The sequence below is a fragment of the Perognathus longimembris genome, chromosome 16 (assembly GCF_023159225.1).
Source record: "Perognathus longimembris pacificus isolate PPM17 chromosome 16, ASM2315922v1, whole genome shotgun sequence".
Taxonomy (NCBI): Eukaryota; Metazoa; Chordata; class Mammalia; order Rodentia; family Heteromyidae; genus Perognathus; species Perognathus longimembris.
In genome coordinates this window covers 44466439-44491788 of record NC_063176.1, presented here as the reverse complement: position 1 = coordinate 44491788, position 25350 = coordinate 44466439, and the positions used below count along the sequence as shown (strand labels likewise).

The 25350-nt window shown below is 34.7% G+C and overlaps 1 protein-coding gene across 4 annotated transcripts in view; it reads left to right on the top strand.

Annotated features, from left to right (window-relative positions):
* Stim2 (stromal interaction molecule 2) overlaps positions 1–25350 on the top strand; it is a 103507-nt gene that overhangs the window by 61478 nt on the left and 16679 nt on the right. For 2 of the 4 annotated variants that reach the window (XM_048363816.1, XM_048363814.1), the window contains exons 4-11: positions 9734–9845; positions 12712–12827; positions 15786–15963; positions 17208–17385; positions 20962–21129; positions 21418–21441; positions 21849–21949; positions 22192–22430. In XM_048363816.1, the coding sequence (XP_048219773.1) occupies positions 9734–9845; positions 12712–12827; positions 15786–15963; positions 17208–17385; positions 20962–21129; positions 21418–21441; positions 21849–21949; positions 22192–22430 (1116 nt within the window). The remainder of the gene's footprint in view (positions 1–9733; positions 9846–12711; positions 12828–15785; positions 15964–17207; positions 17386–20961; positions 21130–21417; positions 21442–21848; positions 21950–22191; positions 22431–25350) is intronic. The other 2 variants (XM_048363817.1, XM_048363815.1) reach the window with 1 other exon arrangement.

Here is a 25350-nt window from a genome sequence, read left to right as displayed (position 1 = left end):
TCACATAGCATGTTGCTCATAGTGGATAGAGTCCACTAACATTTAAGAAGGACAAATGAGTTTTTGCTAGACAAATAGCATAACTTTTGTGGTAAGTTTTCACATTAGTCCAACATTGTTATGTATCAGTCAGAATTGACTTTTGTACCTCTTACAAAGGTGTGTGTGTTTGTCCTTATTACTTTATTATCAAAGAGCTCTATAACATTTGAATGAGTAAAAGCTCTTACAGTAAGTTTCTGATACATCTTTTTTTCTTCCTTTCTATTTTTAAAATTTTTTTTTTTTTTTTTTTTTTTTTTTTTTTGCCAGTCCTGGGCCTTGGACTCAGGGCCTGAGCACTGTCCCTGGCTTCTTCCCGCTCAAGGCTAGCACTCTGCCACTTGAGCCACAGCGCCGCTTCTGGCCGTTTTCTGTATATGTGGTGCTGGGGAATCGAACCTAGGGCCTCGTGTATCCGAGGCAGGCACTCTTGCCACTAGGCTATATCCCCAGCCCCCTTTCTATTTTTTTGAGACAGGATCTTGTTATGTAGCTTAGGCTTCTTGAATTGACAATCTTCTACTACAGCCTTCTGAGTGTGGGAATTATAGACATTCAGCTCTGCTTCTATTTCTTAGTTATGATTCTATGTTAGCATTTCAGTGTCTTTGTTTCTTTTATTTCAGATCCACTCATTAGGCTTGCTTTGAGTTTTTAAAATTTGTTTTTCTTATTTTTCTATTTCTCTTGATACTCTTTTTCTTTTACTTCAGGACAACTATATTTTGTAGATTTGGGTTATTGGATGTATTTATTTGCCAAAGTTTAGAAGGCCTATTTGTAGTAGATATTCAACTTTGAAAAACTGCATTTAATATACATGAGGCCCCGGGTTCGATTCTTCAGCACCACATATACAGAAAATGGCCAGAAGTGGCACTGTGGCTCAAGCGGCAGAGTGCTAGCCTTGAGCAAAAAGAAGCCAGGGACAGTGCTCAGGCCCTGAGTCCAAGGCCCAGGACTGGCAAAAAAAAAAAGGCATTTTTTATTGAAGTAGTGAAGTGAAATTCTGAATGGAGTGAATAGGTAAGCAAATAAGTAAGTAAAGATAGTAAATATTGTCAACTTTCAAAAGGTAGAAAAATAAATGAGGCTTTAGTACCTCAAAGTAAAAATGATGTAAAGAAAATTATTTTATATTTTAAAAGATGGGAGATTTTATAGTGTTTATATATGAATAGAATAAATGAGGTAAGAAATAATTGATAAAGGAGATCTTACTATTTTAATTTAAAAGCTATCCCTGCACAGAAATTATGGGACAAAGGGTGAACAAATGTAGCAGTGATACTCATTAGACACTGTGTTGAAAGTGAACTTTATATCTTGTAGGGAGGGGGGCTGAGAGGGGAAAAAAACTGGGAGAAAATGAAAGAAGAGATGACACCATTCAAAAAGAAGTGTACTCATTACCTGACTCATGTAACTGTAACCCCTCTGTACATCGTCTTTACAATAAAAATAAAAAATAAAAGCTATCCCTATTTTATTATAAAGTGCAAATATACAATGAGAGACATATTCTACTCTGTTCCTATCTTTCTCTATGTCGTTTTTGACAGTTGAATGTTTACCTTTTCCAGGATCATGACCGAAAAGGAATGAGAAATCTAACCTGACTGATATAGTTAGAAAAAGGTGGAGAAATAACTGGTTTAAGTCATATGCTCAAGCCTAGACCTATCGCTTTGACCTACAGGATGAGCCCTGTGCTCCCTTCTTCCGTGTCTCCTTCCTCTCAGAAATCAGGGAAGAGCTACCTAGTAGCCAGCCAGCTTCTGCAGTTTGATGAGCAAGAGAATCTAGAGTATGAGAACAGGTTATTTGTGATCCAGGGATAGATGGGAGAGAGAGGGTCAAGCGGTTTTTATATAAAATACAGTGACTCTTTCAGGATAAACTGATAGGCTATTGACATTTGGAGTTCAAACTTTGGACAATGAATGGATTTTCTCATGGCTCTCTTCCCCTTCTTCTCTCCCTCCCTCCTTCCCAGCTCACTGGCCCTTTGCTGGGTGTCAAGTACTTTTCTACTGAGCCATTCCCTCACTTTCATTGTTTTTGAGATAGATTCTTGTTTCCTACCAGGCCTATAATCCATCTAGTTTAGGATTTTCATCATAGTTGTGATAACAGGCACTTGGAAGAAAGAATAACTAGAGATTTAGCCACTCTTTTCCTAAGGTAAAAAATTTCTTCATGACTCCTATAATGAGATGTTTAGGAAACATTTAGTTCCCTTAAAACTACTAAGCCTTCTGTTTTGGTTTGAAATGAAGAAAACCAAGTCCTAGAATTTTCATAATTATACAGTGATTCTGTTTCTATACTTAATTATTTTGTTATGATGATAGTTTATATTTGTAGAGTATATTCTAAAGAGTCATTTGTGCATTTTATCATCTACAGGACAATCATAATTCTCTAGTTTTTTTTTCAAATTTTTATTATCAAACTGATGTACAGAGAGGTTACAATTTCATACATTAGGCATTGGATACATTTCTTGTACTGTTTGTTACCTCATCCCTCATACCCCCCTCCCTCCTCCCCCTTTCCCTTTCCCCCCATGAGTTGTTCAGTTCACTTACACCAAACAGTTTTGCAAGTATTGCTTTTGTAGTTGTCTTTTTTTACCTGGTGTCTCTCAATTTTGGTATTCCCTTTCAATTTCCTACTTCTAATACCAATATACACGGTTTCCAATATACGCAGATAAGATTACAGAGATAGTGTAGGTACAACCACAGGAAGGTGATACAAGAACATCATCAATAATAGAAGCTACAGATACACATGGGACGTTGAAAGTAGTTACAACTGTGATATCTCTCTTATTGGGAATAATTAGTACAGGTTTAGGCAAGTCACAGCAGAGGATCACAAGAGCCCAATAGCTATACCCTTATGAACACATAAGATGATGCTAAGTGAAATGAACTCTAGTTTTTGTTTTTAAGATCTGTTTTTGTTACCTCTTTCAATCTGCATGGGACTAAGTATTGATAATACACTTAATTTAAATGCGAGTAAGATTGTAGTTTATAGTAGTGATCCTTGAACTACTTATTGCAACCAGGGCACCCTGGTAATTTTTAAGTTCTGAATAGTCAGACATTTACCAACATTTATCTTGAATAAGACAAGACAAGGAATTCATGAGCAGAAGTGCTAGTATAGCTTCCTAGTATCTGAACTTCCGAAGTTCATGGTGTGGCTTTATGTATCCAAATATAGCTTGTTGCAGGAATGTAGTCCATGTTGCAGAGACATGCCCTGCTGACCGACATGCAAAGGAGGAGTTCACATTCTGGTACTGTTCTAAAGATAACCCTTTCTTGACTGTGCTGAGCAGCTGGTCATCAGAAGTGGCACCACAGAAACTATGAAACCGATGGAGAAGGCCTGAAGCTTCTTCACCTTTTACACTGAACAACTTGCTATCTTCTTTCATGTTTGCATTACATTTAATTAAAATTTTGTTATTGAAGCCCTGCCAATGTTGTACCCTAAGTTCGTTGAATTTTCCTATGAGAAGTTACGTTTGTTATTGTAAAGGCTTTTGTAACTTGAAAGTCTGAAATTGTGGTAAATGCTAGTGTGTGTGTGTGTGTGTGTGTGTGTGTGTGTGTGTAGTTTTAAAATGCAGTAATTTATACAAAGATGCCAATATTTCTAATGTTTCTCAAACTGCTAAGAAGCTTCAAAATAATTTCTTTCTATAGATATAGTGATGTTTATTTTTCATTTCTCTTCCCTAATGCCTTACCAAATCTTTTGGTATTTATGAAGAAGCTTTTCATGGTTTAGTAGAAAATAGTGAATTGTTATACTGTATTGACTCTAGTGTTCTCTCTTGTTACATTAGAGGTTGATATTGCTAACAAAACTTGTGCTAGATGCTTCCTTAACATTAAGACAATACATATATTGTACATCATAAATTTGGGATATAATAATTAAATAGTAGGAAAGCTATTTAAAAATTAAGCATTGAATATTAGGATGTGTATGTCTCATGTTCAAGCTCTGCCACAACAGATGGTGAATTTGTTTGAGATTTTTTTTGTCAGCATGCAGAAATTTTTGTTATATTCCTCCTCCTTTTTCTGGGGAAGAACTGTGGCTTTGAAGTTCAAAGTTGTTATAAATCCCATTTCTTACTTGTAAGTATGCGCTTGGGCATTACTTAAACTCCAATCCCAGTTTTCCTTGACCCATAAAGCAAGGAGTGCAATATTAGTTCTGACACCTGCCTTTAATGTTTTTGAGAGAATTTCCTGAAGCAATTTCTGGAACGTTTTTATCACAGTTAACTGGAATTGTCAAGTGTTCATAAAATTTACCTTCTACTGTTATTAATATTTCTCTACATGTATAGACATGAGCTATAATTGGATATGTTTTTTCACTTACCCAATTTCATAAATGTTTAAAGATTATAGTGTAGCATATACTTACTATTACTATTTATATGGAGATCATTCTCTAAGCTGCTTTGTATTTTTAAGCCTGAGTGCATTGGTTTTGAAAATTGTTTTCTATAGACTATATGAGAGAAACAAGTAAATACTGTGGGATAGTTAATAGATACTTAAGTAGAAACAAAACAAAATGGATTCTATGTTTTAAAGAAGGAGAAAACAATACACTCAGCCAATACTTAAATGGCAGCTCTATGCTGGGTTAAGTGCTTCATGTCTTCTGGAAGCTCACTATATAGTAGGAGCATATGTAAGGAGATAGTTATAAAATAAGGCAGCTCATATGACATGTCATTTGGTAGAAATAGTAAGTACTATAGAAATTCAGGGAAGGGGTCACTTTCTTCTGGAGCATTTCATCTACTTATAACTTAGCTGTACAACTGATGTGTTCCTACATGACTCATGTCTTTTTTTAAAGTCTGCCTTATTGGGTAGTCACAAGATAACCAGTTTCTTTACCTCTCAGTTAATAGCTATATTTCTCTACTTTTGTCTCTCCATTCTCATTAGTAACACCTCTTTGTTATCAGAAAGTTTTTACTTCTTAGGTCTAGTTTTCTTTAGCTTAACAAAGTGGTAGTGACTGACAGTAGAAATGTGAAAGAAAGTGCCATTGTTTGGGTACAGAGTCAGAAATTTCATTTTTTTTCTTTTACAAAAATTGTCCTGTTACCAAGGGGTAGGGAGGATGAAAAGAATTCTCAGTCTAATCAAATTGATAATCATTATTAACCATCATACCCCTGTACTTAAGGTGTGTGTCTTTTTAGTGAAAAATGGTATATGTCAAGTGAAAAAGTACTGTTCTCGCCCCTGTGAGAACTCTGGAACTCATCAATCAGTAGGTTAAGTTGGTCAAGGACAATAACATTGTATGTTGTAGGTCTTATGGCAGATACATGTTAAGCTAATCACAAGGCATGAAGAAGGATACAGGTAACTTTAATGTGGAAATGGGATGGAAAACTTCCTAGAAAAAGGAGTTCCTTATCTGAGTTGTAAAGAACAAGGAGGAAAGAGCCTGGCAAAGAAGGAAGAATGGAAAACCACTCCCAAATTTGAAACTGGCATGGGAAGTATAGTCATTTTTTATGGCTGCAGGTAGGAGTGGTCCAAAAAACGATGAAAACTGCCTGGTCTCAAGTTTGTGAGGACCTAAGGCAATGTTACTGTATAGTGGTCAATGATTGAAGAAACAGGTTTGATCTGAAACTCGATTTGGCTATAGACAGATCGGTTTGCCTAGTTAAGAATTTTACCTTCATCAACTTTTAGATTCAATGTAAAAATAAAAGTGCCACTTTGAAAGTTGTTGCAGCGACTATTTGATTATTAAGAATGGTTGTATTTAATAAATATTAGCAAGTTTTTATTGCTATTTTCTGAGTTCCTAGAGTACTTTCCTAAGTATTCCCCTAAGTATATTTTACTGGTGTAGTTAACCAATTAATTTGCAGTGCTTTACACACCACCTTGCTTGGAATTATTTAAAAAACACAGAATTTGAATTAATTTTAAAGATAGTCTAGCTCATTTTCATTATTTTGTTTGTTAGGGAATTGAGCCAGAATTAAATAACCTGGCTCTGATGTTACGATAAGTCAGTGGCCCAACTGGGACTGAACATTGCCCCACATCAGTGTGGGGACATGAACTTCAAACAGTGGCCACAAGTTCAAACAAAAACAATGTAGAAATGTCCATTTTTGTATCTCTTTATAAATTGTGAATTACATAAAAAACCCCCAAAACAAAAAAGCTTTCCTCTGTGCCTGCTCTCTGGTGGGTGTGCTACAAATTGGCAACACATGTAAAAGGCTAATCAGAGATGGCAGTGGGAAATCAAAATTTTTTTTTTTTGCCAGTCCTGGGCCTTGAATTCAGGGTCTGGACACTGTCCCTGAGCTGCTTTTGTTCAAGGCTAGCACTCTACCTCTTGAGCCACAGTGCCACTTCTGGCTTTTTCTGTGCATGTGGTACTGAGAAATCAAATCCAGGGCTTCATGCATGCTAGGTAAGCACTCTGCCACTAAGCCAGATTCCCAGCCCAAGGAAACCAAATAATTTCTAAATGACCCACTCTTTTGCCACCAAGAATTTCTTATGTACATAATACTTATGTTTTCTTTTAATCTCTTCAGTAAAATACTAAAATAGATTTTCATAATACTTGTCAGTTAAACAGGTCCTGCCTCTTTTATGCAACAGTACCTAGCCATTTGTTGATGAATCTTCTGGGTACTGAACACTATGGCTAGAATGGTGAGCAAGAAACTTCTACTTCTTTTTGTGGATAAACAGATAATTGAAAGAATAGTCCTAGTAATAATTATAGTTAAATTCTGGATGTAAAAGTACAGACTGATTTATGGTCATATTAACTGTGTTAGGAAGACTTCCTTCTGCACTACACAGCTTTAGCTGAGGTGTGGGATTCAATAATATAAAGTAGGCAGAGTTGAAGCAGAGGAATAGAAGAAAATGATTTCCTCTGAGTCTTTTTACATGTGCTGTTGGTTTGTAGCATACCCTCCAGAGAGCAGCCACAGAAGGACATGCTATTTTAAAAAATGTTCTTCACAATGAAAAGAGGAGGAATGAGTATGATCTGATCTGTTCTAAGAGTTGAAAGACAACCGAAATATTTGGACTAGATGAAGCTAATGTAATATGCAAGCCCTGGTCATGAGAAGAGAAGGTGTTCACCAGATATCATCCGAGACACCAGATAGGAAAAGAGGACTCAAGCTTCCTCCAAGTTTTGTGTTACAATCTTGTTTTACATGTTAATTTTTAAATAAAACATCTTAGAAACACTGCGTGTTTTGCTTATTTAGGTAGAGTAGTACTAGGACTTAGACATTTTAAATATGCATTCCTTCACACTTGAGTTTTCTCCCTTTCTCTACTGTCATTGGAAATGAAAAATATTTTGATGTACTGTAGTGTTTAGATCATGGCCTATTATTGTTGAACAGTCAGACACAGAGAGAACCATATCCTGTTTTTTTGGCTAAGCATTTTATGTGGGTGTGTGTGGTGCAGCTGTGCTATGGGTTTCTTGGCAGTCAAGATAGGGCAGTTCTCAAAGCAGTTCATCTTGGAAAGGAAGAAACATAAGCATAAAAGGGCCACTTTGAATGTATTAGATTCAATGGGAAGAACCCAGGCCTGAACTTTTGGCTGCTAATAACCTCAATTTATTTCGTTAAATGGGTACTGCAGCATCAGGCCCATATCCAGGCTCTATGACAGGAACAGGTGAAGGAGAGAGCAATAAGACGATCAGTTTTGTCCCAATATAACATCATCACTTAACTTTAAGTTATACCATTTTAATGAATTTTTAAAATTAACTATTATTGTTTTTTCTCTATACAACATAATTTCTGAAAAAGGCAGAGCAAAACTTAGCTTTGTTTGCAAATGTGAATTCAGAATTCTCTGTAGTTAAGAAAAAATATTTCTTAGGTCAATTTATACACAGATTCCCAGTTCTGCTTTTTTTGCTCACTTATTTTCTTTGTTATCCTATTATTGTTTGTCTTCTTGTTTGGTCTGTGAGCAATTTTGATTTCCCAAATCTTCAAATTAAATGGAAGTTAAATATACAACCCCTCATTTTTCCACCACTCTTCTAGCATTCCCATTGGATTAATTCATAATGCCCTTTTTATTCTGCAGGCAAGCAAAAGCATCTGATATTCTTCCAGTGTTTTAACTGCTTATATCTTTACTATTATTTAGTATTGTTGCTTTTAGAGAATACAGTATTTCGTTCTGTGGTCAGTTTTCATGTGTTAGTTCGACTACTCTCTTGGTCTCATTGGCTTCATTTCTTGCCTCCAAAATGGAGACAGTTAATTTAGCACCTTATTATAAGATTTTTAAATACTGGAGATTAAGGTTCATGATTCAGTGGACATGTTACTTTTAGATCTCTGTTGCAGGGCTGGGATGGGGTGGGGCAGCACATCATGAGAGGAGAAGCCATTTGCCTTAGGACCAGGAAGTAGAAGAGAGAAAGAGGAAGAGAATAAGGTCCTGTGCTGTCCTGTGCTGTGAGGATACACCTTCAGTGATCCTAAATGTACCATTCAGCCTACCTTAAAAGTGCTCATCATTTTCCAATAGCTCTGTGGACTTAGGACCAAGCTTTTAACACATGGGCCTTTGAAGAACATCTCAGTTCCAAATTATAGCTCAATTCTTTTTGAATTTCTTTTTGAAATCTAATCTTTGTTCATTTCATTAATGCATCATATTAATGGTATCCCTGTAATACACTCCAAGTCTGACCCTGATCACTCTACTCTGTTTTACCATAATAGTGTAAGGCAATAATCTATTTTATCTGGCCAGGAAGACAGGAACGAAGGAATGCCCTTATTTCGTCATGTTTCCTATATGAGTGCTTCTTTGTATCTAAGAGTTGTATTTTACATACTATTTCATTTCCTTATTTTTGAAATTGAAAAGACTTATACCTTGGCCCCTTTCTGATTTTTCCAACTTACCTGTTAAACACATCTAGTCTTTTCATATCTGACTTATTTCGTGCTAACTTTCACTTCTAATTGGGATGTTTTTCTTAGAACTTCAGAATGTGGTATCCAGCAATTTTTAGGTCTCATTTTAGATGTTAACTCCTCAGAGATGGTTAACCTGACAAAATATCTTTCCTTTTTTCCTTTATAACTAAGTTACTACCTGAAATTTCCCTCCCTCCACTTGCTTCTAAGTTGTCCCAATTGTACCTTTGCCAGAGAATCTGAACTTGTAAAACATCCATCTTGTTTGGTGTTAATGGTCCCAGTTGATTACACTACAACCTGACATTGCAGTATAATATCTGTATATGGCTAGGTGAAGGAATACATAGCTATAACTTAAGTTTTCTACAACCAGGAAAGTGATGGGTTATTTTATTCTGTACAAACTTTGTATGTAGGTGCTTACTTTAGAATTGTCATTGCTAATGTTTTTCCTCTCTATTTTTTTTTTGTTTTAGATTGTAATCCTTTAAGGGTTTAAGGTTTTTCTTTAATTGCTTTTTAGGTCCTCTGCACAGAGTGCTAAATATTCTTTTTAGTACTTTCCATTGATTGAATTGAATAAAAAATTGACTCCAACATCTTTTAGCAAATGTAAAGATTCTGAAAACATTGTATTTTCAATATGCTTATTTCACTTATATTTTGCAGTTCATAATTGGACTCTTGAAGATACCCTTCAGTGGTTGATAGAATTTGTTGAACTCCCACAATATGAGAAGAATTTTAGAGACAATAATGTCAAAGGAACAACACTTCCCAGGTGAGTCTTTATTATTCAGATGTGTTTTCCACTTAGGAAGAACTGTATAGGAGATGTCACTTTTCAATGCTCTATGTGTAAGTTACTTCTGTAGCTAAAGGTACAAAGGAAGTATTATAAATATGTCCATTCTTAAGTCTTTCCAAGGTGTATATGATCAAGTTTTATAAAATTTTATTTTTCTTTATTTGTAGTGCTGAGCATCTACCCCAGGTATGCTAGTCAAGTGCCCTACCACTGAACTACCACTGAACTATATGCCAAGCCTCTCATTTTTTCTTGTCTAAGTAACCAAGTGTTTTAAACTTTATTCTTGCCAGGGGTCAGTGGCTCATACCTGTAATCCTAGGTACTCTGGAGGCTGAGATCTGAGATCCGGCTGCGCAGGAAAGTCCATGAGACTCTTATCTCCAATTATCCACCAGAAAACTGGAATTGGCTGCTTGGTTCAAAGTTGGTAGAGCGCTAGCCTAAAGAGCCCAGGCCCAGAGTTCAAGCTCCATGGCTGCCAAACCAAAACAAAACCCCACACCTTTATTTTCAAGGAGAATAATTTTGAAAATTAAGTGGTGGGTCAAGCTTGGTGCCAGTGGATCATGCCTGTAATCCTAGCTACTCAGGAGTCTGAGATATGAGGATCATGGTTCCACCAGAAAACCGGAAGTGGCACTATGGCTCAGGTGGTAGAACACTAGCCTAGGCATGGAGATCAAGCCCCATGATTGACAAAAAAAAAAAAAAAAAAAAAAAAGATGGATCCAAGTATATTATTTTTAGATAAACATCAAAGGGTCAACCTTTGACTACTTAAGAATACTAAAGAAAATTTATTTGATATTGATCATTTTATAAAGCTACTTTGAATGGATTAAAATACAGATCTTTCATAATTGGTGTTTTAAAAATGATAACTACTGATAGTGGCCATAAATTATATTGCAATTAAAATTAAATTTTCTCTAGTGGCCATAAATTATATTGCAATTAAGATTAAATTTTCTAGAAAATTTAGCTATTTAAAATATATGTTACATAGAAGGACCTTATATTGTCTTATCTACATGATTAAGATGAGATATATATTGTCATCACTGTTATAGGCTAAAATTTAAAGGTAAGATCCAAGTTAAATAGTTTGCCCAAAGCAGCATTTAAACCCAAACAGATCTACAATCATATACAAGGTTGTTTCATTATTTGTTAAGTATCTAGATCCAGTTATTAGTTTCTCAAATTATATATTCAAAAACTTAATTAGTTAACCTAATAATCCTCAAAGATTTAAATAGAAAATGTACAATGCTTCTACCATAACATTACCCTTGCAAGGTGGCTACATATGATCCATTTCTTACCAAGTTGATTTCTTCATCAGAAAAGATTACCTGTTATTTTAGCATTTTACTATATGTGATGAAATAATTACATTATATACTTTGTAAACTTGCTTATTACATGCCTGGTTGAAATAAGCAGCTTTTATTACTTTGAGATTTGTATTTTTCACATTAAGTTTAATGTTGTTAGGTTTACCAAGATACATTCTCAGTGTCAAAATCAATGTTTTTAATTTGTTTATACAGATAAGTAGAGTGATGGTGAAATTATGAGGATTAAAGTTAATTCATCAAATACTAAATATTTTTTATGTTCATGGCACAAATAGGTTCTAGAACAAAACTAAATAAAATAGAATATTCTTTTAAATAAAACAAGTTTCTAGGTTAAGTCATGTTAGAGCATTAAAATGCAATTAGGTTTTTAAAAATATATATATATTGTTCTGGATATAAAGAATTCATACTTTTTCATATTGTCTTTTGGGAAAGAAAATTGGCAGATCCAGATTTTGTTAATAAAGTTATAGGTAGTTTTTTCTCTTGGGTAAGTAAAGATTATTAGAGATGCCCAAATTTCTGTCTTAAAATTATAGAGACAGCAATCACATACTTACCAAGATCAGAGATTTAAAATAAAGAATATGTCTATGGAGAAAAGTGATAAATGTAGACGTTTTCAGGTCATCCCACTAAAGCTTTTTGAATTGTCTTTATTAATTATGTTAGTATTACTAGGTTTTATTATAAACTTTTTTTTTTTTTCGCCAGTCCTGGGCCTTCAACTCAGGGCCTGAGCACTGACCCTGGCTTCTTTTTGCTCAAGGCTGGCACTCTGCCACTCGAGCCACAGTGCCACTTCTGGCCGTTTTCTATATATGTAGTGGTGGGGAATCGAACCCAGGGCTTCATGTATACGAGGCAAGCACTCTTGCCACTAGGCCATATTCCCAGCCCTGTTATAAGCTCTTTACTAGCATCATATTTGGTTAAGAACTCCTAGTTGAACACTAGGTTGCCTTGATTTGTAATCCCAAAGTGACCTTACTACCTTCTTCACCTTTGTCTCCCTATGCACTTTCTTTTTTGCTAGTAAAATGTTTCTGAATTCTTACTATAAAAACTTTCCTACTTACTCCAACCCAAGAAAACCTTATACTTTCCACTTAGGTCTTTGGCATACTTCTTCCTTTTCAAACAGGTTAAATATTAGAATATTATGGTACAAATGAAATTGAGAGAAATTTAAAGTGTACTAATGATGTAAGTTACTTCTGGTCTTGTTTTTAAGTGACAGTAAAATATCAGTTATAAATTTCTAAATTATAGTAAGTTACAGCAGAAATCAACCCTTAAAGGTAACCTATCCATGTGGCAACTAAATTATTCATATATAGGGATCACTGAATAGCAAAGTTATTAACAATAATCACTAATATGTAAAGTATTTAATGTGGTGTTTGAACATTTAAATTTATGTACTAGAAATACTTTGACTTAACCTATATATGTGTGTTTTAAATGAACAGGATAGCAGTGCATGAGCTTTCATTTATGATTTCTCAGTTGAAAATCACCGACCGGAGTCACAGACAGAAACTTCAGCTCAAGGCGCTGGATGTGGTTTTGTTTGGACCTCTGACACGTTAGTATCTCTCACTCAGAGTATGATGCAGAAACTGTCTCTGTGTGAGGAGAAAGTAAGAGAGATAATTCACTGTTAGTAATCATCTATTAACTGAAAGAAATTAATAGTCTTTAAATTTTATTGTAAAGGTGATGTACAGAGGGGTTACGGTTATATAAGGAAGATAACGAGTGTATTTCTTTTTGAGCAGTGATACTGTCTTTTGAAATAAAGATTTATAAGATGGAATTTTCTGTCACTGAAACATTCATTGTGGTTTTCAAGACTAGTTGCTAATCTAAAAAGTTGTTAAGCTATGATAATTTAGAATTTCTAAATATAAAACTTTGGTCTTTGCAGTACTCTTAACAATATTGTTACTATACTTGGATATTCACTGAAGAAGGCTAAGAAATATGGTAGTTTAACTGTCCTGACTGATGACAGGAAGTCATGAAGAAAGAGACCCTGTTGAAGTTTCATAAAGAGTGTTCTGGTAGGAGCACAGGGTGGATATAGCTATTTATTGCTTTGAAGAGGAACATTTGAGAAAATATGATGTTATATTTGTAAAGAAAATAAATCTTGTATTTTGTTACTTTGACAGGAATATTTTTCTCGAGAAACAGGTTTAATTTCAAATTTCAGAAATTTTTAGAAGAAAAAATGTTTGAAGAATCTCTGTTACAGGAATTACGTTTTATGTAAAACGTAGAAGCTAAAAAGGAATAAAAAACAATACAAGTGGGTTTCACATTAGACAGACTAGGAAGACAATATTTATTCTACCTGAATTCTGGAGTTAGGAAACTTTTGGGTTTTTGTATAAGTACCGTGCACTAACCGATTGTGCCACTAGAGCTCCTGCTTTTGGGTTTTTGTGATACCATCTTGGGGATGAGCCTTTTAAAAAGCATTACCGAGTGGCCAGATGAATTCCATGACTTTTTAGTAGTGTTTTTTTGCCTTGGGCTGAGAGTAGCTGGTGAAACATCTGGAATTCTCTCCTTTGTGATAATTGATGGGAATTACAAACTAGGAAGTGGAACACTGCTAAAATGCCAATCCACAGATAGGATCCCTTTACTTCCTTTCTCTTTGTCTTGAGTTCTTTACTGAATCTGCTGAGGAATTGTCTTTGGTGAAATTCTCATTTTGTGTTTTTCAAGTGAATGTTTAGTGAAATTAGGAATTATAGAATTTCTATATGCACTTTGGTCAGGAATATTTATATTCCCTTTATTAATGAGAACAAGCCACTTTTAAATTCAGAGAATATGATGTTATTAAGTCATTTGAAAAGAATCAAACTGATCTGAAAGAATGTTGTAAACAAGTATTTTAATAAGCAAGCCAGTTAAGAAGTTAATGAGGCATTACTTTTTATGGGTTTGTTTAGGATTTTTTGAGTGAATGAGAGCCACAGTCAGATACTGATAACAGATTCATAAAAGCCATGTTGTCAAATTAGCAGAGATACATTTAAAGGGAGCTTTTTCTTCAATCTTTTCCAGTTTGTGGTATTTTCTATGGAGTTTGGGACATGTCTTTCTATTTATTGTTATTCCAAGGTGGTTGTTATTTCAGCCAGAGTCAGAGAATAGGGCTCAGAGAAAAGTCTGAGAATAGTTGAAGTAGAGCCAGAGCTGAATCTATCGGAGGCAGAAATAGAAACAAACCCTTTGAGACTAGCACTCTGCAGTGTATCTCTTCCACCATAGGTGAGGGTGTGTGCTCTGGAAATGTTGAACACCGAGGGTCTCTGGCATGGAACTTACTACCTATCACACCTTGTAAACACAGGTGAACTATAGCCTTGTCATTAGGGAATTGGGATTTCTGTAGATTTCTTCATCTCTTCAAACATGTAGCGTGTCTTCCTGTGGAAGGTCTGACCATTTTAGATAGTTTAGACCACTATAATCTATATTTCCTTGGCACATTAAAATAGTGCATTGTATTTTGTTAATTATCATTGTTTCTCTCTTCTAGAGAGTCTCCTGAAAATTGCTGTGGATTGATAGTTGAATAGCTTTTGTTTTTCAAGGCTTGAAAAGGCACAGAAAGAAAACAGATGTTACTCTCCAAAGGCCAAAAAAAAAAAAAAAAAAGAAAGAAAGAAAGAAAGAAAAAAGAGAAAAAGTAGGCCTTGGCACATTCCTCCTTTTCTTCCTTACTTTAGAAACCCCCATACTGAGGTACATCATGCCTACCAGGTCAGGGTAGAAGTTCCTTGCTTTCCCTTTAATAACCCTTGTATCTCCTAAGAATACTGTGACCATTTAAACCAGTTTCTCAGACTGTTTACATGTTGGTCAGTGCAATTGATAGGGGTAAGGTAGAGTGGGCAGGATGTTGTCCTGTGCTTTGTCAGATGTTGAGCACTATCCCAAGCCTCTACCCAATAGATTCCAGTAATGGCTACCTTCAGCTATCACCTCCCAGTTGGGATATATAAATACTGCCAAATGTCTGGTGGGGGGAGTATCTCTCATTGTTGAGGACCAAAGGTGAACTTAATGACATAGCTACATGATGATAAAAATGCTTTTTGGTGAATGATTAGATTTCCAGTTTGTCACAGTGACAAGTGCCTAACTTGACTGATAGAAAGGACCCAGAGTAATAATGGTGAGATTCCTCCCTGGACCCTGTTAGGGGCCCATTTCAGCAGCAGCACATGATGGAAGATGCTGTTGCTTTTGGAAGGGTCCCCATGACTTCAGTTTCTGCTTCCTTTACTGACACTAGGCCCATAGTATGTCTTTGTGCATTATCTTTGCCCTTCTGTAGATTCAGTATATCAGGTAAGCTAATAAGCATAGGAGTATCTGAAAATAGGAATCTTACAAGGGCAGAATTTGTATATGGGGAAGATTTAAAAAAATTGGTTTTAGGTATCTGCTCATTTTTTAATGCCCCTGTATATTTACATTGTGTTATACTAATAGAGTAATTATGTGATTTTCTTTATAGGCCCACCTCATAACTGGATGAAGGATTTTATTCTCACAGTTTCTATTCTAATCGGTGTTGGAGGATGTTGGTTTGCTTATACACAGAATAAGACATCAAAAGAACATGTTGCAAAAATGATGAAAGACTTAGAGAGTCTACAAACTGCAGAGCAAAGTCTTATGGACTTACAAGAGAGGTAAGTTAGAATAGTTACAAACTCTTGTTACAGGGAGAGCAACTTGTTAACATAATGTGAGCATGTATATCAATATATGTAGGTTAGTACATAAAGAATGCATTCTCATTTTATTTCATATTATTAGAAATATACTGTCATTATAAATGGTACTTGGGAATGAATGAGTCAAACATCAGAAGTAAATCAAGATATAGGTAGGATTATATTTTTGGTTTGATTTAAATAATAACGAATTTCTTTTTTTTTTTAAAGTTTTTATTATAAAACTGATGTACAGAGAGGTTACAGTTTCACACGTTAGGCATTGGATACATTTCTTGTACTGTTTGTTACCTTGTCCCTCATACCCCCCTCCCCGCTCCCCCTGTCCCCCCCTGAGGTGTTCAGATCACTTACACCAAACAGCTTTGCAAGTATTGCTTTTGTTGTTGTTTCTCGTATTTTACCCTTTGTCTCTCAATTTTGGTATTCCCTTTGAATTTCCTAATTCTAATACCAGTACACACTGTTTCCCATGCACTCAGATAAGATTACAGAGATAGTGTAGATACAATCACAAGAAGGTGATACACGAACATCATCAATAGTAGAAACTACAGATACACATGGGATGTTGAAAGTAGTTACAACTCTGATATAACAATCATTTTCATAAAATGGAGTTCATTTCACTTAGCATCATCTTATGGGATCATAAGGGTATAGCTATTGGGCTCTTGTGATCCTCTGTTGTAACTTGCCTAAACCTGTGCTAATTAGTCCCAATAAGGGAGACCATAGAGTCCATGTTTCTTTGGGTCTGGCTCACTTCACTTAGTATAATTTTTTCCAAGTCCTTCCATTTCCTTACAAATGGGGCAATGTCATTCTTTCTGATAGAGGCATAAAATTCCATTGTGTATATGTACCACATTTTCCTGATCCATTCGTCTACGGAGGAGCATCTGGGTTGGTTCCAGATTCTCGCTATGACAAATTGCGCTGCAGTGAACATTGAATAACGAATTTCTTAAAAGTCTTTTTGCAGAGTGTTTACCTGTTGTCCTGTTTTGAGCCCAAGGTAACCAAAATAACTATATAGGTTGCCTGATGTTTTTTCACCCAAGTTTAAGATGAATACAAAATGCCGTCAATTGTAATTAAAATATGTATGAAGTTGCATGACACAGTACTTTTTCTTTCATCAAAAGTGGTGTTCTGGAAATTTTTAAAGGAAATTTAAATTTTTGTTGTTTCTTAAGGCTTGAAAAGGCACAGGAAGAAAACAGAAATGTTGCTGTAGAAAAGCAAAATCTAGAGCGCAAAATGATGGATGAAATCAATTATGCCAAGGAGGAGGCTTGTCGGCTGAGAGAGCTCAGGGAAGGAGCTGAGTGTGAACTGAGCAGACGTCAGTATGCAGAGCAGGAACTGGAGCAGGTACTTACATTTCATAAAAAGCATTTGTTAGGATTTTAATTGCTACTCTGAGCTTCTAGGTCCTTCTTTGCCCAACTTTCTACATTTAGTTCTATTGTATACTGTTTCTCAGTTAATAAATGAATCAGTAGTATTGTTAACATTGATCAAAGCCCAAGTAACCATCATGTTCATTCTTTCAAGAAGTCTTGTTAATTGTCTTGAGTATATTCAAAATGTTTATTTAACATCTGTAACATGTTGAGTTTCTATCGTGTACTAAAGTACATCTAATGTTGAACTTTCTAAAGGTGAAAGATCTCTTATTAAGTATCCATTTATTTAATTCTTTTAAATGGTTTAGAGCATAACTATTAAGCTCTAAAGCTGTCTGAAAGATGTCCTACCTATGATCTGTTTTCTTATACTAGAAATAGAGTATAGTAAACATTCAACAATGAACAGTCTTTTAAGACTGGAAAGGTTCTGAGAGAATTAATTATAAGCTCATACCTATATATGTATGTATATATATATATATATATACACACACACAAGTATGTATATATATATTCATTTTCTACTCTTGTTATAAAAAATTACCACTATCTTGACGTAAATAGACAGAGATTATCTTGAAATTCTGGAGGATAATCTGGTATGTATTGTTTTGTGTGTAATGTTTTATTTTCCCTAAAACAAAGATTTTTGGGTGACTAATAGTACCACTTTTTATTTTTTTTTAATTTTACAAAATCAGTTATTTTGTTCTTTAAAAAGTCTTAAAGAGGGGCTGGGGATATAGCCTAGTGGCAAGAGTGCCTGCCTCGGATACACGAGGCTCTAGGTTCGATTCCCCAGCACCACATATACAGAAAACGGCCAGAAGCGGCGCTGTGGCTCAAGTGGCAGAGTGCTAGCCTTGAGCGGGAAGAAGCCAGGGACAGTGCTCAGGCCCTGAGTCCAAGGCCCAGGACTGGCCAAAAAAAGTCTTAAAGACTAGTCAGGACAAGTACTGATAGCCTCCTCCATTCTAAGACAATAAGGCTCAGGAGGAAGGACACTCTGAAGGTTTCAGAGATAATAAATAAGAAAATTGGTTGGAGAAGCCAGGTTTTCAGGTAGTTGTTTCTGGGACACAATATTACTCGTTGCTGTTTATTTCTAGCATACAAAATTGTTCTAATTATATTTTTAAGCAGTAAATTATCATTTGACAAAGTTATTAACTTCTAAATTTCACTTTGTCCATTCTCATAAATAATGTCATTTCAAAGTAAGAATTGGAACTTTGGTCAAATAGTGGGTTTATGTTAAATGTGTTTGTATTGAGTTTTTAGAGGGGATAACTTTATGGAAATAATCTAAAATCACTAAGAACACATTTAACACAGAAACAATTTACTGGATTTATTTTTCTCACAAGATTTTCACCGAATTTTTTCTTTATAATCATAGAGATATATGTATACTACATTAGAATTAAAAATTATGTAAAGAGGGGCTAGGAATATGGCCTAGTGAGAGAGTGCTTGCCTCATATACATGAAGCCCTGGGTTCAATTCCTCTGCACCACATATATAGAAAAAGCTAGAAGTGGCACTGTGGCTCAAGTGGTAGAGTGCTAGCCTTGAGCAAAAAGAAGCCAGGGACAGTGCTCAGACCTGGAGTCTAAGCCACAAGACTGGAAAAAAAAAATGTGTAAAGGGTTTAGTTTTAAAATCTTGTGAGAAAAATAACTTTCTGATGTACACTTTGTAGTATTATGCAAAACTGCATGTCTCAGAATATAGGCACAAAATTCTCTCTTCCTGAGAGATTAGTAAGGATGCCACACAGTTTACCCAACTGTTTTTGTTAAACCATGTGGTCCTCCTACACATTGCGTAGTGACTTATGCTAGGCAGGTGCACAATGACTTATGCCAGGCAGGTATTGCCTTGAATTTGCTTTTTCAAAGGAACTCTTATTTTAATGCTTCTCTTTTAATAATTTAATTATTAATTGGTAATAATTTTATTATATACATTTTATATATATACAGGAGATTGTTTCTATTTTCTCTTTTTGAATATTCTGTTTAGTATCCCATTGTGATTATTAAAAAAATTTTTGGAGTTTAAAAGATAGTATGCAAAAAAAGGATAGTAAGCAAGAAAATCTAAAAAAGAAATGTTTTTCTACATGATTCTTTCTCCACAGTATCTGACAGCTGTTCTGTTTCTTTATCAGAAGTTTGTGTATAGTCCTCTTCTTAGTTTATTCTGGCACATGATAAAGTTTATTTAAGTAAGCTGGGTTTGCTCAGGTCAAACATTCCTCTGCATTTTAGTTTAGGAATAGTGTTACCTTAGTTAGCCTTAGCTTCAAAAGCAATTAACTGCAGTTATTGTGCGCCCGAAAGAGGAAGCTCCATAGATCATTCATAGCTTTGAAGGTCTTGAATTAAACATACAAAATTCTACATTCTACAAATTGTACCATGTGTCTTCACACATGTTTAGATTTCATTCTTGATGATTTTTGACGTAATCATTCCAAAAATCGTCCCTCCCAGCCTCCCACCTCCCTCGTTATATTAAAGGGTATTCATTTTCTCAAGAAAGAAAACCAAGCAAGATTCTCAATCTGAATCTGTGCCCTTAAAATTTGCACATGGTCTACAAATGCTTGCTATTTACTTTCTAGTATATTAGAAAGGGTAAGTTAAGTAGAAGAGATAAAGTAGACTAAATAGGCAAGTAGTAGAGTGTGAAATAACTCATTTACAGTTGAGTGTTGGTGGCTCATGCCTATAATCATATCTACACAGGAGGCTGGGATCTGAGGATTGTAGTTCAAAGCCAGCTGGAGCAGGAAAGTCTGTGAGACTCTTATCTACATTTAACTGACAAAAGAGCTGGAAGTAGAGCTGTGGCTTAAGTGGTAGTGCCAGCCTTGAGTGAAAAGCTAAGGGACAGCATCTAGGTTCTGAGTTCAACCCCCAGGACTGGCACAAAAAAATGAACTATTTTAGAAAAACTAAAGAAAAAAGTATAAATAATAATTACTTTAAAGATGAGTATATGGTTAAGTAACTGTTGTAAGGGTTTTCTGGGAACATTAGAAGAGATAACATAAAAAGCGTCCACCTGATTTTAGATATATCTTCATATCCTAGTTTATGTGCACAAAATGCTTTATGGGTAAATACGATCAGTTTTAATTGGCATGTATGTCATGAATTAATTTGCAACTATGAAATATAAAACCTAAACAGTGTACTAAAGACATATGTACATGCACACACATATATGTATATATGTACATATGTTTATATAACACATACACACATCACACATGGATATGTACATATATGTGTATATATGTACACATATATATGCGTTCTCTGGCTTCACAGTTTTGTTTAGTGAGTTTAAGATGCACTTAAGACTTCAGCTTTAGTTTTAATGTGAGAGATACATTGTATTTAGATATAGTGATTTAAAAAGTTGCTTTTAAAGAATGTAAATGAACTTGTTTTCTTTTTTTTAATCCTATTTACTATAAAATACCCTAACTCGTTCATCTTCATGTCTTCCTGCCTTCTCTTCTAGGTTCGCATGGCTCTAAAAAAGGCTGAAAAAGAATTTGAACTTCGAAGCAGTTGGTCTGTTCCAGATGCTCTTCAGAAATGGCTTCAATTAACACATGAAGTAGAAGTACAATACTATAACATCAAAAGACAGAATGCTGAAATGCAGTTAGCCATTGCTAAGGATGAGGTACTCTTTTTTTAATTTCAAAGCTTACTAAATTTGTTTCTTAGGCTACATCACATCCTAGAGGGACTAATCAATTTAGATGGAAAAGAACTGAATAAAAGACTTACTGTTGATTGTCTCCTTGAGTTAGACTTTATTGTGTAAATTGACTCCTGTAATTATAGGCATTAAAGTAACATCACTTAGTGTAAACAAGTGCATATATTGCTCTCAAGATAACCTTAGTGTACTTTAGAAGTTATTATCATCATTTTCATAAAAGTTTTATACGGAGCTTTTCTCCTCTAGGTTGCTGCTTCCTATCTGATTCAGGTTAGTAGTTACTAGAAATTAATGTTTGCACTTATTGTGTGAAATAAGAATAAGTCTTAATCTGAATTCTAGACAAAAAATGCTCAGTTTACTCACTAACACCTCAAGTAGTATGATATAGTCAATAGTTTTTTTCTGTTCGTGTTAATAGAAGATTCAGGTCTTTTCTCAACCAAAGAAATGAAAAACTTCTGCAGAACCAAGTTTTGAATTCCACTGATTGGCTTAGGAAAGCATGCTTTTCTCACGTTTTCTCTTTGGAAAACAAGGCTATATCTTGGCTAATAATCTTGGTTTATGATTATTAATATACTCAGAACCAAATCAGTTTCACTAGTATATATATATATATATATATATTGTTTTGTTAAAACTAGCTTTACTTTTTTCTTCTTTGGGTTTTCTAGGCAGAAAAAATTAAAAAGAAGAGAAGCACAGTGTTTGGGACTCTGCATGTTGCTCATAGCTCCTCCCTAGATGAAGTAGATCACAAAATTCTGGAAGCAAAGTAAGAATGTTATCTATCTGGGTATTGACTGATGTTTAAAAATGCATACTTTACAGGAGGTATATATTTAAATCATATATTAATCACACACAATTACATAATGTAAGCTAATTTTAAGATTTGGTCATCTCTTCTTGAAATCAGTTAATCATCATGATCTATTTATGTAGTTAATTGCTGTTTTTCAGTGTTATACTAAAGCTTCTTTGGCTCAACAAGTAATTCCTCTACTGATTTTTCAGAAAAGCTCTCTCAGAGTTGACAACTTGTTTACGAGAACGACTCTTTCGCTGGCAACAGATTGAGAAGATCTGTGGCTTTCAGATAGCCCATAACTCCGGACTCCCCAGCCTGACCTCTTCCCTTTATTCTGATCACAGCTGGGTAGTGATGCCCAGAGTCTCCATTCCACCCTACCCGATTGCTGGAGGGGTTGATGACTTAGATGAAGACACACCCCCAATAGTATCTCAATTTCCTGGTAAGTGGCAAAATCTAGTATGGTTTTGAAAGAAACTCCCTACTGTGCCTTGTGAAGAATTACTTACTTTGAAACATATGACACAAATATTTTCCTTCTTTTTCCTCCTTTTTGTTGTTAATAATTTAAGTGTTTACTGTTTGAGAATAGTGCATGTGGTGTGCATATGTTAAATTTTTTATATAAATGTATTTTTAGAACAATATTGGTATATTTCTATACTTACCTGTTTTATTTATAGATTATTCAGGAATGAGTGCTTGTTTCACTTGCATAATTGATCACAAATGTTTATTTGAGCAACTGTTACATATAACTCATTATATTCAATAAGTTTAAAATATTGGAGTTTGTTTATAATTGAAATGAAGAGTCATTACAAACATAATTTGCAGTAGAAATAAAAGTTAGGGGAAGGTGCATGGAGGTAGTGACTCATCCTGTAATTCTTGCTACTCAGGAGGCTTAGATCCAGAGCATTGCAGTTGAAAGCCAGCCTAGATAGAAAAGGCTGTGAAGACTCCATTTACAAAAATAACCCATAAGAAGCCAGGCTGCAGGTGTGGTGTGGCTCAATTGGTAGAGCACCAGCTTAGCGAAGCAAACTGAGCAAGAAGGAAACCTTGGTACTGGCAGGGGGAAAAAAAAAGGGAAGGTCTTAGAGAAACCCGAGTTCAAATCCTAGCTCCTCTTAACCAGCTACTGATTTTGAGTCCTCTGTGATGTATTGTAAAAACTGTACGACTTGTCATTTTCTTTTTGTATTTTGTTCTGCTTTAAAAATTCTATCATTTTATTGAAAGAATATTACCTTGCTCTGTTTAACTCAAAAAATACTAAATCAGTGCATCTTTTAAAAATAAAACTACTGCCTTAGGGTTTAGAAAAACATTATAGATACTTAAGATATGTAAAATTTGTATTAATTTTGTATTTAAATATATTTAAGTGTATACTATGTTTTAATACAAATATATGTACACACCTAAGTGTGTAATATGTCATATGTATGCACGTTACATATGTGTAAATAAATATATGCTTACATATGTGTATATATATGTTATACATACACATACACATATTTCAGGAGTAGAGGAAGTCGTTTTCTGTAACCTGGACTGGCTTTGAGCCCACAATATTCCTGATTTCACCTTTCTAATACTGGGGTTACAGGCATGCACTACCACACTTTGCTATAATGCTATTTCATTACTAGAAAATTGAACTTTTTTAAAAATGATACTTCTTTTTCCTGTGTAGTATTGCTTAACTTTGCACTGTGGTTTGAAAATTTTTATATTGTGAAAATACATTTCACTGGGGAGGTGAAATGTAGTATTAGCTTGGACCTTTTGCAAAAATATTTGTTTTGAAGTATTTTATTTCTTGGTGTTACTAGTGTTTGAACTCAGGGTCTTCTACCTCCTTCCCAGGTGCTCTCCCACTGAGCTGCCCCTAACCGAAGTTTTGAATTTATAGTAGAAATCATTTGGAAAATTCTTCATCTTTGTAACTGCCTACCTTGCCCATTTCCCCAATATTTGTGACTTTTTATAATGTAGATAGAGCAAGGTTCTAAGGAATGGAGCTAAAATGAATGTTGTCCTCCAGTATTTGGTGGGTTGAAAATGTACATGGAAATTTTAGTTTTTGAGACCAATGAAAACATGATATGTACATATTTTTGGTTTAAATTTTTCTTTCCAACAGCTTTCTTGAAGTGAGGATTTAGAAACATTTCTAACTTTATAAAACATTTTGTGAAATAAAGCCCTCAAATTGCCAATTAATTGTTAGTCAGTAACTACACTGTATCGTTTCTCTGGTTTTGAAGTCTCTGGTTTAAAGGCCCACCTACAGGACCAGGAAAGAGAGGAGGCAGGAAACTCTCCAAGAAGGTGAGCGGAGTAGGCAGATTGTAAGTGCAGTGATCACTAGAAGTGTGTGTCCTCACTCATCTCCTTACCCATGCTGCAAGGTAGTAATAGTTGCTAAGTTTCATCTAGATCCTGGCTGGCTCTGCAGTGTGACTGTTGTCAGTTGTGTTTGTTCATTTGAAATACATCTGTTTAGCTTTTCAATTACAACCCTGATAGATAAAATACATGCACTCATTTGCAAACTATAGATTTGTAGGATTGTAATTTTTCTTTAAAATACCTAATTATACAGTATCAGAAATGTGTTTGAAGATATGTTTTGTAAATTAACTATTTTTTCTCTCTGCTTTTATTTGTATTAAAAAAAAACTCACCATGTTATATGCAAGCATAAATATCCACACACTCACTAAAATACTTAATATGAATACTTGGTATATGTTTTAAATGATTGTAGTATATTGAGTAAGCTATATTTTTAAATGTGAGAAGAGTTGGATTGCAATTTAATATATTTTTAAAATGTTGCGGTCAAATGTATTATCTTCAATATAACTCATGCTACAGATTATAGCTGGAGATCTTTGCCTCCTCCTGGTGGCACTACAGCGGTACTCCATTCTGCTAAATATAAAACAGTACTTAGCAACAGGTGCAGTCACAGGTTGGATAAAGGTGCTTCATTTAAATGACAACTGAGGTTCTCATTTAAATTTTTTAAAAAATCACCTTTATATGTATATTTGATATTTGAAATAATAATAAGGAAACATGCAAAGTCAAAGAGTCTAACACAATAATCAGAAAAGAATTGTCTGTGCTTAATTATGTTCGAAGAAAACCAGAAAACGTCAACATTAGCTAAGTGTGGGTAGAGGAACAGAGAGCATAATTTCTTCTTTTTAAATATGCGATAATGGCTTTTAAGATAGGAATATAGTAAGTTTATTTCAGGTTTTTTTTAAAGCCATTCAAATGTAATTAAACTACTGAAACAAATATGCCTATCCACCACAGAGGAGGTGAACAGGTTTTAA